Source organism: Mirounga angustirostris, unplaced genomic scaffold (genome assembly GCF_029215605.1).
Source record: "Mirounga angustirostris isolate CCGP_5_RB_7025 unplaced genomic scaffold, mMirAng1.0.hap1 SCAF_1, whole genome shotgun sequence".
Classification (NCBI taxonomy): domain Eukaryota; kingdom Metazoa; phylum Chordata; class Mammalia; order Carnivora; family Phocidae; genus Mirounga; species Mirounga angustirostris.
This window is the reverse complement of record NW_026991709.1, coordinates 65600550-65616175: the sequence shown is the minus strand read 5'-3', so window position 1 is coordinate 65616175 and position 15626 is coordinate 65600550. Positions and strand designations below refer to the sequence as shown.

At 38.9% G+C, this 15626-nt stretch overlaps 1 protein-coding gene across 5 annotated transcripts in view; it reads left to right on the top strand.

Annotated features, from left to right (window-relative positions):
* POLQ (DNA polymerase theta) overlaps positions 1-1346 on the top strand; it is a 123643-nt gene extending 122297 nt beyond the window's left edge. For all 5 annotated transcript variants that reach the window (XM_064596716.1, XM_064596685.1, XM_064596756.1 and 2 more), the window contains one exon: positions 319-1346. In XM_064596716.1, the coding sequence (XP_064452786.1) occupies positions 319-432 (114 nt within the window). In that variant the 3' untranslated portion in view covers positions 433-1346. The remainder of the gene's footprint in view (positions 1-318) is intronic.
* The last annotated feature ends 14280 nt before the right edge of the window (positions 1347-15626 follow it).

Genomic DNA, 15626 nt, shown 5'->3' with positions numbered 1-15626 from the left:
AGAGCTAAGAGTGTTCAGTTTCATACTCATTTTTAAAGAAACTTTTGATGCAGGGCTGTTTTTGTTTGGGAGAAGTTAGATGAGAGTCTTGCCCTGAGGGTTTAAAAACTGAGCATTCTCACTGAAACTGGCAGAGCTCCTGCTCATCAGTGCAGACCAGTTTGGGATGCCTGACTCTTTTCGAATTTTGAGTTTTAAGCACCATGAGGTGAAGAGCTCCAGTCTGGCTTATCACCTCAGTGGGTGGGTTGGGAACCATTCTTTGATTCAGAAGAGAGTTTGTTAACCTCTTTTTTTTTTTTTTTTTTTTTTTTGCAGGTAGCTCAGATTGTTAAGAATGAAATGGAAAGTGCCATAGAACTTTCTGTGAAACTGAAAGTGAAAATGAAAATAGGTGCGAGCTGGGGAGAGCTGAAGGACTTTGATGTGTAATTGTACAGCTGACTAAGTCCTTGTGGGGAAGCCTGGTGTAGGTACAACCACATGGAAGAGAGATTACCCTTTCACGTATTTCAGGAAGACCAGCTCTCAAGTCTTGATGGATGTGGAATAGTAATGTTAGTGAGAGTTTCAAACTGTATATCCAGACTTTATTCTCTGTAGTATAAAGAAACTCTTTTTGAGACAAAATACCAAGTTTAGTGATTATATTCACTCTCAAAGAGTATATATGAAATCGCCTTTTACAGCTCTTTATGGCTCTAAACATGTTCAGAACATGTGATTGAAGTATGCACTTAGCACTTTGGATCTCATCTGTCTGAAGCATGAAGACCATGGAACTGCTGGCTCAGGGGCATTTCCAGCCCTGTCCAGGATTTGGACTCTTGTGATGCAGACCCCAGCAGGAGCCATGGGCAGATAGAGCTTTGGTTTCTCATACACTGCCACAGTTAGGCATTGTGTGTGACTTTTTTCTCCCATATCAATTTAAGACTATTGGAGTAGCCTTTGTAAATAGCATTGGCTAATAAATTCTGAATTCTGTAAAGTGGTAGACTTATTATGGATGTCATCTAGGAATGGATTTTCATGAAAGGGTGTTTCTTCTCCTTTTCCCTCCTCAATTCATACAATGAATGTATTTGCAATACTGAGGTATTATAAAATAAGCTACACCTCTTCATGAGGTATCCTGTTCTGTAAGATCAGATGTTTATGCTGCAGTTTAATATGATAATGCCAAAGAAGGAAGACACTCCCGTGTCCATCTCTTAGTGCCCCTTTCTGTGTTTGTGGCATGGTGGGAATACCCATGCTAAAGAGATAATATTTTATAATTCCAATCAAAGGTGTATTACGGACTTTTTTGCTGTTGAAATAAAGTGAATTTATGAGAAACTTTATATCAGCAGTTCCGTTTTTTAAATTGTGTTTCATCTAAGAGTATCAGAAATATGTGTTCCTAGTTATTTATTCTAGGGTTTGCATTGTTGAGTTGGTTCAACAATGTCTATGCACATAGGAAATGTTTCTTATATTCTTAATCAGTTATCAGAAGAGTTCTTTTATGTTTATTAACCAGAAATGTTTAAAAAGACAGTCACTTTATAAACAAAGTGTAATACACTATTAGTAGTTGCATATTAGTGCACGAAATACTCAGACATGTTTTTTGGGGGGTGAGAGGGAGTGAGCAAAAGATGGCACAGATAAGAGGGAAGTTATATCATTATTTCTTGAGTTTTTTCCATATTCACCCGTACCATGTTTCTCAGAGAGAAAAGCTGTAGTGCTGTCAGTATTCAGGTGGCCTTGAGATCCAGCACAAGAGAAGGCTCATTCTGTTTACTTGTGAGTTTTCTCTAAACATAAGTGCAGACACATAGGTCATTTCCACCTGATTTTCTGCAGCAGTGGCTCTGGATGTGTAGTCCCATGCATCCTCTCATCCTTTCGACTTACCCACCCACTACGAGCTGGATTTAAAACAAACAGGCAGCCCTTGCTATGCATGGTTCAGTTAGGCACAAATTCCAGTTACCATGGTTTACTTAAATAACACTAGTGCCCCTAATCACACAATTGAAATTTCAGTTCCCAGGGTATAGTAACTGAGTAATTGCATCAAGTTCAGACTTACTGGTAGTTCTTCAGTCCACAAATCATTATGTAAATACTAATGAGCACTGTGGTAAGCAGAATAATGCCCCCCCATCCCCATTCTAATCTCCCAAACCTGCGACCATGTTATAATAAATGTTAAAAGGGACATTGCTGAGGTCATTAAGGTAGAGATCTTGAAATGGGAAAATTACCTAGGTTCCAATATAAACACATTGGTCCTTATAAGGGGAAGACAGATGGTCAGAATCAGAGGAGGATGGTAAGATGGAAATAGATTGAGATTCGAAGATGTTGCACTGCTGACTTTAAAGATGGAGGAAGGGGCCATCAGCCAAGGAATGCAGGCAGTCTCTGGAAGCTGGAAAAGGCAATGGAATAGAAGTGGATTCTCCCCTACAACCTCCAGAAAGGACGCAGCCCTGCCAACACCTTGTTTTCACCCCAATAAGACTATATCGCACTGCTGACCACCAAAACTGTAAGATAATAATCAGTGTTGTTTGTTTGTTTTTCCATTTTATTGAGATATAATTGATACATAGAACTGTGTAAGTTTAAGGTGTACAGCATAATGACTTGACTTACATATATTGTGAAATGATTATCAAAATCATTTAACATCCATCACCTCATTTGGATACCAAAAAAAAAAAAAGAAAAGGTTTTTTCCTTGTGATGAGAACTTTTAGAATTTATTCTCTTGGCAACTTTCAAATATACAATCCAGTAGTTTTAGCTATAGTCATCATGTACATCACATCCCCAGTGCTTAGTTATCTTGTAACTGGAGGTCTGTACCTCTTGACCATCTTCCTCTAGTTCTCCCCTTCCCCTACCTTCTGCCTCTGGTAACCACATGTCTAATATCTTTTTCTATGAGTTTGTTTTTTAAAGATTCCACATATAAGTTGAGATCATAAAATATTTGTCTTTCTCTGTCAGACTTATTTCACTTAGCATATTGCCCTCAAGGTCCATCCATATTGTCTCAAATGGTAGAATTTCCTCTTTTTTATGGCTAAATAATATTGTGTTGAATATATAGTTCACAATTTCTTTATGTATTCATCCACCAATGGACACATAGGTTGTTTGCATGTCTTGGCTATTGTAAATGATGTTAATAGGGGGGCACAGATACCTCTTCGATAAGTGTTCCCATTTCCTTCAGTTAAATACCCAGAAGTGGAATTACTAGATCATATGGTAGTCCTATTCTTTTTTTTTTTTTTGCTTTTTTTTTTTAAGATTTTATTTATTTATTTGACAGAGACAGAGATAGCGAGAGCAGGAACACAAGCAGCAGGAGTGGGAGAGGGAGAAGCAGGCTTCCCCTCGAGGAGGGAGCCCGATGTGGGACTCAATCCCAGGACCCTGGGATCATGACCTGAGCCGAAGGCAGACGCTTAACGACTGAGCCACCCAGGCGCCCGGTAGTCCTATTCTTAATTTTTTGAGAAACCTTCGTACTATTTTCTGCAGTGGTTGCACCAGTTTGCATTCCCACCAACAGGGCACAAGAGTTCCCCTGTCTCCATATTCTAGCCAACACTTGTTATTTCTTGTCTTTAAGATGATAGCCATTCTAATGGGTGTGAGGTTTTGATTTGCATTTCCCTGATGATTAATGATGTGCATCTTTTCATGTACCTGTTGGCCATTTGTGTATCTTCTTTGGAAAAATGTCTATTCATATCTTCTACCCATTTTTTAATTTGATTAATTGGGAGTTTTTGTGGATTTTTTTTTACTTGTTAATTTTTTTAAATTTAATTTAATTTTATTATGCTAGTCACCATACAATATATCATTAGTTTTTGATGTAGTGTTCCATGATTCATTGTTTTCGTATAACACCCAGTGATCCATGCAGGACGTGCCCTCCTTAATACCCATCACCAGGCTAACCCATCCTCCCAACCCCCTCCCCTCTAAAACTCTCAGTTTGTTTCTCGGAGTCCATAGTCTCTCATGGTTTGTGTTGCCCTCAGATTCCCCCGCCCCTGCATTTTCCCCTTCCTTCTTCTAATGTCCTCCATGCTATTCCTTATGTTCCACAAATAAGTGAAACCATATGGTAATTGACTTTCTCTGCTTGACTTATTTCACTTAGAATAATCTCCTCCAGTCCCATCCATGTTGATGTAAAAGTTGGGTATTCATCCTTTCTGATGGCTGACTAATATTCCATTGTATATATGGACCACATCTTCTTTATCCATTCATCTGTTGAAGGGCATCTCGGCTCTTTCCACAGTTTGGCTATTGCGGACATTGCTGCTATGAACATTGGGGTGCATATGGCCCTTCTTTTCACTACATCTGTGTCTTTGGGGTAAATACTCAGGAGTGCAATCCTGGATCATAGTCTCGTAATTTTTTGAGGCACCTCCACACTGTTTTCCAAAGTGACTATACCAACTTGCATTCCCATCAACAGTGTAAGAGGGTTCCCCTTCTCCACAACCACTCCAACATTTGTTGTTTCTTGCCTTGTCAATTTTTGCCATTCTAACTGGTGTAAGGTGGTATCTCAATGTGGTTTTGATTTGGATTTCCCTGATGGCTAATGATGATGAACATATTTTCATGTGTCTGTTAGTCATTTGTATGTCTAATTTGGAGAAGTGTCTGTTCATGTCTTCTGCCCACTTTTTGACTTGATTATTTGTTTTTTGGGTGTTGAGTATGAAAAGTTCTTTATAGATCTTGGATATCAGCCCTTTGCCTGTAGTGTCATTTGCAGATATCTTCTCCCATTCTGTGGGTTGCCTCTTTGTTTTGTTGACTGTTTCCGTTGCTGTGCAGAAGCTTTTTATCTTGATGAAGCCCCAAAAGTTCATTTTTGCTTTTGTTTCACTAGCCTTTGGAGAGGTATCTTGAAAGAAGTTGCTGTGGCCGATGTCAAAGAGGTTACTGCCTATGTTCTCTAGGATTTTGATGGATTCCTGTCTCACATTGAGGTCTTTCATCCATTTTGAGTTTATCTTTGTGTATGGTGTTAGAGAATGGTCGAGTTTCATTCTTCTGCATGTGGCTGTCCAATTTTCCCAGCACCATTTATTGAAGAGACTGTCTTTTTTCCATTGCATGTTTTTTCTTGCTTTGTCAAAGATTATTTGACCACAGAGTTGAGGGTCCATATCTGGGTTCTCTATTTTGTTCCATTGATCTATATGTCTGTTTTTGTGCCAGTACCATGGTGTCTTGGTGATCACTGCTTTGTAATATAGCTTGAAATTGGGCAACGTGATGCCCCCAGCTGTTTTTCTTTTTCAACATTTCCTAGGCAATTCGGGGTCTTTTCTGATTCCATACAAATTTTAAAACTGTTTATTCCAGCACTTTGAAAAATGTCATTGGAATTTTGATTGGGATGGCATTGAAGGTATAGATTGCTCTGGGTAGCAAAGACATTTTAACAATGTTTATTCTTCCAATCCATGAGCATGGAATGTTTTTCCATCTTTTGTGTCTTCTTCAATTTCTTTCATGAGTGTTCTATAGTTCCTAGAGTATAGATCCTTTACCTCTTTGGTTAGGTTTATTCCGAGTTATCTTATTGTTTTTGGTGCTATTGTAAATGGAATTGTTTCTCTAATTTCTGTTTCTACAGTTGCATTGTTAGTTGTATAAGAAAGCAACTGATTTCTGTGCATTGGTTTTGTATCCTGCCACATTGCTGAATTACTGTATGAGTTCTAGTAATTTGGGGGTGGAGTCTTTTGGATTTTCCACATAAAGGATCATGTCATCTGCGAAGAGAGAGAGTTTGACTTCTTCTTTGCCCATTTGGATACCTTTTTTTCTTTCTGTTGTCTGATTGCTGTTGCTAGGACTTCCAGTACTATGTTGAACAATAGTGGTGAGAGTTGGTATGCTTGTCATGTTCCTGATCTTCAGGGAAAGGCTCTCAGCTTTTCCCCATTGAGGATGATATTCCCTGTGGGTTTTTCATAGATGGATTTTGTGAACTTGAGGAATGTTCCCTCTATCCCTATACTCCAAAGAGTTTTAATCAGGAAAGGATGCTGTATTTTGTCAAATGGTTTTTGTGCATCAATTGAGAGGACCATATGGTTCTTCTCTCTCCTCTTATTAATGTGTTCTATCACATTGATTGATTTGCAAACGTTGAACCACACTTGCTTCCCAGGGATAAATCCTACTTGGTCGTGGTGGGTGATCCTTTTGATGTATTGTTGGATTCTATTAGCTAGGATGAGGATTTTGGAATCCATATTCATCAGGGATATTAGTCTGAAATTCTTTTTGATGGGGTCTTTGCCTGGTTTGGGGATTAAGGTAATGCTGGCCTCATAGAATGAGTTTGGAAGCTTTCCTTCTGTTTCTATTTTTTGAAACAGCTTCAGGAGAATAGGTAATATTTCTTCTTTGAATGTTTGGTAGAATTCCCTAGGGAATGCATCAGGGGATGGACTCTTGTTTTTTGGGAGTTTTTTTTTTGATCACTGCTTCAATCTTGTTACTGGTTATTGTCGTATTTAGGTTGTCCATTTCTTCCTGTTTCAGTCTTGGTAGTTTATAGTTTCCAGGAAGGCATCCATTTCTTCCAGGTTGCTTAGTTTATTGGGATATTGGCTATTGAGTTGTATGAGTTTTAGTATGTTTTAGATATTAACTCCTTATCAGATGTGCAAGTATTTTTTTCCCATTCCACTGGTTATATTTTCATTTTGTTGATTGTTTCTTTTGCTGTGCAGAAGCTTTTTAGTTTGATGTGGTCCCACTTGTTTTTTTACTTTGTTGCTTTAGGTGTCTTACCAAAAATTCATTGCTAAGACCAATGTCAGGAGCTTTTTTCCTATGTTTTCTTCACAGAGTTTCATGGCTTCAGATCTTAAATTTAAGTCTTTCATTTCAGATTAATTGTTGTGAGTGGTGTAAGATAGAGGTTTAGTTTCGTATTTTTACATGTGAGTATCCAATTTTCCCAGCACCATTTATTGAAGAGACTGTCCTTCCTCCATTAAGTATTCTTGGCTCACTTGTCAAATGTTAGTTGACTTACACGTGTGGGTTTATTTCTGGGTTCTCAATTCTGTCCCATTGCTCTGTGTCTGTTTTTATGCCAATACCGTACTGTTTTGATTACTATAGATTTATGGTATAGTTTGAAATCAGGCAGTGTGATGCCTCCTGCTTTGTTCTTTTTTTCTCAGGGTTGTGTTGTCTCTTGGGTGTCTTTTGTGGTTTCATATAAATCTTAGCATTGTTTTGTCTCCTTCTGTAAAACAGGATCTTGATAGGGATTGCACTGAATCTATAGATGGTTTGAGGTAGTATAAACATTTCAACATTACTAATTCTTCCAGTCCATGAACACAGCATACCTTTCCATTTATTTGCATCATCTTTGATTTCTTTCCTCAATTGTAGTTTTTAATGTAGAGATCTTTCACCTCCTTGGTTAAATTTATTCCTAAGTATTTTATTGTTTTTGATGCTATAGTAAATGGAATTGTTTTATTTCTTAAAATAGTGTATCTTTTTTTTTAAAGATTTTATTTATTTATTTGACAGAGAAAGACACAGCGAGAGAGGGAACACAAATGGGGAGTGGGAGAGGGAGAAGCAGACTCCCTGCCGAGCAGGGAGCCTGATGTGGGACTCGATCCCAGGACTCCAGGATCATGACCTGAGCCGAAGGCAGTCGCTTAACCAACTGAGCCACCCAGGCGCCCTGTTTTATTTCTTTTTCAGATAATTCTTTTTTTTTTTTTAAAGATTTTATTTATTTGAGAGAGAGAGTGAGAGAGAGAAAGAGCACAAGAGGGGGGAGCAGGAGAGGGGGAAGCAGACTCCCCGCCGAGCAGGGAGCCCGATGCGGGACTTGATCCCGGGACTCCAGGATCATGACCTTAGCCGAAGGCAGTTGCTCAACCAACTGAGCCACTCAGGCGCCCTTCAGATAATTCTTTTTTAGCACATAGAAACACTACTGATTTTTGTATGTTAATTTTGTATGATACAACTTTATTTGTGTTAATTTTAAGGATTTTTTTGGTGGTCTTTAGAATTTTCTACATATAAAATCATGTTATCTATAATGGAGAAAATTTTACTTCTTCCTTTCCAATTTGAGTATTTTTAATTTCTTTTTCTTACCTGATTGTCCTGCTAAGACTTCCAGTACTTTGTTGAATAGGAGTGGTGAGAGTGGGCATTCTTGTCTTGTTCCTAATCTTAAAAGAAAAGCTTTCAACTTGTCACCCTTGAGTATGATGTTAGCTGTGCGCTTGTTGTCATAAATAGGCCTTTATTATGTTGAGGTACTTCTTTCCACCTAATTTGTGAACAGATGTTGAATTTTGTTAAATGTTTTCTCTGCATCACTGAGATGAATATATGATTTTTTTTCTTTCATTCTATTAATGTGGTGAATCATAGTATTAATTTGTGTATGTTGGATTATCCTTGCATCCCAAAGATAAACTCCTCTTGTACATGGTAAATGATCCTTTTTTTTTTTTTTTAAGATTTTATTTATTTATTTGACAGAGAGAGACACAGCGAGAGCAGGAACACAAGCAGGAGGAGTGGGAGAGGGAGAAGCAGGCTTCCTGCCAAGCAGGGAGCCCGATGAGGGCCTCGATCCCAGGACTCTGGGATCATGACCTGAGTCGAAGGCAGACACTTAATGACTGAGCCACCCAGGCACCCTGGTAAATGATTCTTTTAATGTGCTGTTGAATTCATTTTGCTAGTATTTTATTGAGAATTTTTGCATCTGTATTCATTAGGAATATTGGCTTGTAGTTCTCTTTTCTTGTAGTGTCCTTTTCTGGCTTTAATATCAGGGTAATGTTGGCCTGAGTTTGATTTTTGGGAAGAGTTTGAGGATTGGCATTAATTCTTTAAATTTTGGTGAAATTCACCAGTAAGCCATCTGGGCCAGAGCTTTTGTTTGTTGGGAAGTTTTTGATTAGTAATTCAATCACCTTACTAGTAAATGCCCTATTCAAATTTTCAATTTCTTTCTGATTCAGTCTTGGTAGATTGTATGTTTCTAATAATGTTTCCATTTCTTCTAGGTTGTCCAGTCTGTTGGAGTATAGTTGTTCCTAGTAGCCTCTTAGAATTCTTTGTATTTATTTGATATCAGTTATGATGTCTCCTCTTTCATTTATAATTTTGTTGGTGTGGGTCCTATCTCTCTTTCTCTTGGTTAGTCTAGCTAAAGATTTGTCAATTTTGTTTATTGTTTTAAAGAACGAATTCTTAGTTTTGTTAGTCTTTTCTATTATTTTTTGGTTCTCTATTTCATTTATTTCTACTCTATTCTTATTTCCTTCCTTCCTTTCTAACTTTGAACTTAGTTTTTTTTCTTCTTTTTCTAGTTCCTTGAGCCATAGAGTTAGGGTGATTATTTGAGATCTTTCTTGTTTCTTAATGTAGGCGTTTATTGTTAGAGCTTCCCTCTTAGAACTACTTTCACTGTATTCCACAAGTTTTAGTATGTTTTGTTTCCATTTTTGTCTCAAATAACTCTTTTATTTTCCCTTTAATCTCTTCTTTGATCCATTTGTTATTCATGAGAGTGTTGTTTACTTTCCATGTATTTGTGATTTTTCCAGGTTTTCTCCTGTTATTGATTTCCAGTTTCACACCATTGTGATCACAGAAGATACGTGGTATGATTTCAGTCTTCTTGAATTTGCTAAGACTTGTTTGTTGCCTAACCTATGGTCTATCCTAGAAAGTGTTCCATTTGTGCTTGAGAAGAATGTGTATTCTGCTATTGTTGGATAGAATATTCTGTATATGTCTGTTGGGTTTACTTGGTCTATAATGTTGCTCAAATCCACTGTTTCAGTATTGATTCTCTATCTAGATGATCTATCCATTGTTGAGAGTAGACCATTAAAGTCCCCAACTATAACAAAATTATAACATCCTATTTTAAACTGATAACAACTTAACTGCTATAGCATTCCTAAACTACACTTTTACTTCTCCTTTCCCTCACATTTTATTGATGTTATACTTTACATATTTTTATACGGTGTATCCAATAACAGATTATTGTACTTCTGGTTATTTTAATATATTTATTTTTTTAACTTTTAAACTAGAGTTAATTATGTATCTCTATTACCATATTACGGAACCTAACTGACTATGTATTTACCATTACTGGTGAGTTTTCCACTTTCTTTTATTTTTATGATGTTAATTAATATCCTTTTACTTCTTCTCAAAGAACTTCCTTTAGCATTTCTTGTAACGCAGGTCTGTTGGTTATGAATTCCCTCAGCTTTTGTTTGTTCAGGAAAATCTTTATCTCTTTTTTTTTTTTTTTAAAGATTTTATTTATTTATTTGACAGAGAGAGACATAGCGAGAACAGGAACACAAGCAGGGGGAGTGGAAGAGGGAGAAGCAGGCTTCCCGCAGAGCAGGGAGCCCGATGTGGGACTCGATCCCAGGACCCTGGGATCATGACCTGAGCCGAAGGCAGACGCTTAACGACTGAGCCACCCAGGCGCCCCTATCTCTTCATTTTTTTAAAAGATTTTATTTATGTATTTATTTATTAGAAAGAAAGCATGAGTGGGGGAGGGGCAGAGGGACAAGCAGACTCCCTGCTGAGTGGGGAGCCCAATGTGGGGCTTGATCCCAGGATCCTGAGATCATGACCTGAGCTGAAGTTAGATGCTTAACTGACTGAGTCTGCCAGGTGCCCCTCTTCGTTTTTTAAAGGACAACTTTGTTGGGTATAGAATTCCTATTTGACAGTTTTTTATTTCAGTATTTTGAATAGATCATCCCATTCTCTCCTGGCTTGGAAAGTTTCTGTTGAGAAAGCCACCCATAGTCTTATGGGAGTTTCCTTGTATATAATTTGTTTCTTCTCTTGCTGCATTCAGAATTTTTGTCTTGGATTTTTGACCATTTAATAATAATGTGTCTCACTGGAGCCCTATTGAGGCTCAGCCTATTTGGGGTTCATTGGGTCTCATGGATCTGAAGTTTTCAGCCATTATTGCTTTAAATATATTTTCTATCCCTTTCTTTTCTTCTGGTCTTCTTATAATGTGGACATGTGGATTGTGTCCCCTAATTCTCATAGGCTTTCTTCACTCCTGTTTCTTTTTGCTTCTCTGAGTGGACAACTTTAAATATCCTATCTTTCAGGTCACTGAGTCTCTCTTTTGCATGATTGAGTGTGCTGCTGAAGCTCTCTGTTGAATTATTCACTCCGATCATGTATTTTTCAGCTCTAGGATTTCTGGTTGTTGTTGTTGTGTTTTTATAGTTTATATTTTCTTTGTTGAACTACTTGTTTTGTTCATGCATTGTTTTCTTAGTTTTGTTCAGTTATCTGTGTATTCTTGTAGTTCATTAAACTTCTGTAAGAGGAGTATTCTGAAGTCTTTTTTTTTTTTTTTTTTTAAATAGGTTCCACACCTAGTGTGGAGCCCAGTGCAGGGCTTGAACTCCTGACCCTGAGATCAAAACCTGAGCTGAACCTTAACTGAACCTTAACTGACTGAACCACTCAGGTGCACCCATTCTGAATTCTTTGATCTCCATTTCTTTATGGTTAGTTATTAGAGCGTCACTAGTTTCCTTTGGTGATGTTATATTTGCCTGATTTTTGTGATCTTTGATTCTGTTTGTTGATGTCTGTGCATATGAGTAAGCTGTTTTATTTTCTAGACTTTATGAGTTCACTTTGGTAGAGATAGTTCTTCACCAGTCCACTTGACTTGATGTTCTGGATGTTTTCAGCTGGTAATGTCCTTGAGCCAATAGGGTTTATTATGAGAGTCTGTTTTGGGGCAAGGCATTGCCCATGCTTTGAGGTTGAAGGGCAAGGGGATGCTACTCACTGAGAACAGTTGGATAGGACTGCTGGTTTGGTTCCCTGCTATAAAGAGAATATAGGATAGATTCTGTGGTTGACTGGGTTCTCTGATCAGGCTTTCTAGATGATTGGGATGAGGTACTATACTCAGCAGCAGGTATAGTAAATGAATTAGCTTCACTGTCCTCACAGGGCACCATCATTGTTTGGGGACCCAAATCAGGCTAGGCTGCACACTGAATTTCCTGGCTAGGCAGGTTTTGCTATACAGATGGAGAAAACCCCAATCTGTGCTTTCTTTTCAAGTGCCACTTTAAGTGAGTGGGCTGTAGGATGGGCTCTGTAGCTGTCCATGTACTCTGTTAGGTCCTCTGGTTGGGGGTGGTGGGGTGGTGGTGAAGGGTGTAACAGCAGCAGCTAGGGGTAGGAATTAGTTTCCCTGTCCAGACAGGACCCCGTACATGCCCAAAGGCTATTAGTATTCTTGTTGGGAATCAAATCAGACCTACATGCTAAGCTCCCTGGACAGATGGGGACACTTCTTTGTTCTGAGCATGCAGAGCTGATGTTCGGGTTCTTCACTCAAGTGTTGTTGTATTCAGGGCCATGGGTTGGGCTCCAGAGATTCCTAGGTGCTAAGGCCAGGCTTCCTGGTCAGGCAGGGCTGGCGGCTCTGCTCAGCAATGGGTGAGGCTATGAATTAGTTCCCCTTCCCAGGCAGGGCTGGAGAGCCAACTCCAAGCAGCATCCCAGATGATCTGGGTCAGGAGAGGGTAGGAGCTATACTCAACAGTGAATGAGGCTATGAATTAGCTTTTCTACCTGAACAGAGCAGCAGAGCTGCCTCCAGCTAGCCTCCCAGGTGTTTCTGTCAGGCTTTCTGGTAGTGCAGGGCTGGAAATCACATTCATTAGTGAGTGGGGTTATGAATCAGCTCCTCTCATTGGGCAGAGTGAGGTAATTGGCTCCAAGGCTGGCAAGACTCTTTGTTGCTGACCTGTGCCCCAAGTTTCCTGGCAGAATGTGGCCACTGGCTTACTGTACCGATGATCAGATCTGCCTGCTAGACTCTACACTTGAGCATTGTTGGGCTATGCCACTTTCAGATCTTCTCTTCAGGCTTTCTGGATAGGCAGGGCTAGGAGCTACATTGAACAGTGGGTAAGGCTATGACTCAGCATCTCTGTATGAATGGTGGGGTGGGGGGGCATGGTGGGAGATGGGGGCAGACCAGGCTCCAGGGCTGGAAAGGCTCTTTATTTGAGGTCATAAGTCAGGCAAACCTGCACTCTGCCAAGTTCCCTGGTCAGACTATACCACTGTCTTGGTTCTGCAGATGAACATAGATGCTGTTGTGACTTCTCCTTGGGTGCTATAAGTAAGATCTTGGTCTGCCAAGATCCAAGTGCTGGTTGTTGCAAGTCTCTCCTACTGTCACAATCTAATTTCCAGTGGTCAAGCCCTGCAGATTCCCCTGAGATCCCCTTGGGGCAAGACTGGAGTGAGACCCCCAAGAAGGAACTCACAATGGTAGGGGAGCTGGATGTCCACCCATTGGAGAAACCATAGGCTTAGATACTTCTTGGTGTCATGCTGTGCTGATCTGGGGGAGAGGCAGTGTGGTCAGTGTAGCCGCTCCTTTTACCCTTGTAATGTGGTCTGTCTCAGTCTCCTTGGTCCAGGGGGATGCTTCAGTCTCAGCCCTGTGTTCTAGGATTTCTCACTGGTGTCTGTGTATAGTTGTTAGTTGTTCTTGTGAGGGGGTGTGAAGTTGGGAATGATCTGTGTCACCAACTTAGTGATGCCACTCTTCAATCTGTGTTGCTTTAAGCCGGTAAGTTTGTAGTAATTTGTTATAGCACTAATAGGACACTAACACATGCATCATGATAAGTTACCAAATACATCACTTCTTTCAAAGTCTATCCATGATTGGTCACTGCACATCTGTCATTGATTTTAGGCACAGACAGTAAAACATATAGCAGCACTGACTCTTGGTCTCCCAGTGTTAAATTCATGTGACATTTTACAAAAATGAGTAATCAAAAGAGGAAATTGGCTAATAAAGATGCAAGTGCACCAGAGAAATGAAAAAATGACAACACTAGAAGTGAAATTCAAATCGAACAGAGTTATAGAAGAAATAGCTGACTAGAAATATTGTTACTGATGCTATCCAAGGTACTCTAGATGTGCAACATAAAAAATTTAGTGAAAGCAAAATTATCAATATAAATGAGGAAAATGGTTGTGACAAAAAGGATGAAATGTCCTAGAGGAAATGATGAAAGCAAAAAACATCATTATTTGTTAACCCATAAATTTACTGTGATTTCATTGAAAGTCTCAAGAGGACTTTTTTTTTAGATAGGTGATATTCTGAAACTTACCTAGAGAAATAAGATCAATACTTACCAAACTTGAAAAGGATCAAAGATATCTATCAGATATTAGGACAGATTATAAAGATAAAGTAATTTAATATTTGATATGGACACAGTAATAGACAATTACTGGGGCAGACTGAAGAATTTACAAAACAGACATTATGTATATAGAAAATTAAGATGTCATTTCAAATTAGATGTCATTAAAAAAAAGGGGGCATAGTGATATGTTACCCATTTCTTAAAATATCAAGTTAGATCTCTATTTCAAAACTCCAGATGGATTAAAAGCCTAAATGTAAAAATAAAGCTATAAAATTAAAGAGGTTATGAGTTATTATTTTATAGACATAAAGACCTTTAAATAATGTTTAAAAGTCATAAAGCTAAAAGATTATAAAATTTGATTACATTAAAAGAAAATCCTTAATATGAAAAAGGGATGGCAGACATCTAAGACACAGAACAGTCTAATCCAGGGCATGAGAACCCAAAAGATATCCGGAGCCTAGATGAGGCTGAGTTAGCAAGTGATGACCGCAGGCCCTTCTCCAAACAGGAGAGGAAGCCACACGTTCACTAATTGGGCTTCAGTACAAATCAGTGAAAGGTGTTCAAGTGTGTACACCAGACCAGCCACTACTGTAGAATGAATGATGCAGGACTCACAGGGAAGCACAAGAACCACCACCCCTCTTCCCTTGCCATGAGGTCACATGAGCCTTCCTCCAAACCAGGAAGCCTGTCTTGCAAAAAGGAAAGGGAGAGATTATCTGACTGGCCTTTAGGAAGACTCAAGGAAAAATCAGTTATAGAAAACAAATAGGCTACATTAATTTCCAGGGTTGTAATAAAAATGAATAATAGAGAAGTGACCTATAATAAAGAGTCTGACTCCATTTTTTGCCATTTGCTGACAAGTTTTAAGTCTTACCATCTCTTCTCCTCTGCCCCACATCTGGGTAAGCTGAGAAGCAAGACTTGGTGCTCCCTTCTTTATTGGGCAAACTCCTTCCTGCAAATCCTGGCCCCACCCTCTAACCACATAAAAACCGCCAGCCTGTCTTTTTTCCTTATTCTGTGTAGCTATTTTTGACCAATTTGGGAGCTACGGATCTCCCCAGAAAGCTTTATTTTTCATACACTCTTAGGGTGTGTGTGGTGGATCAGTTTCAACATCCAAACCAAATGTTGGGTAGGCCATCCAGTCTTCTTCTGTAGGGTGGCCACAATAGAACTATTCAGAGAATGTAGTAAAAAATTACAAACAAGTCACAGAAGACAGAGTAAGTGTGTCTAATTAAACATAAAAAGGTATTCAATTTCACTAATCAGGGA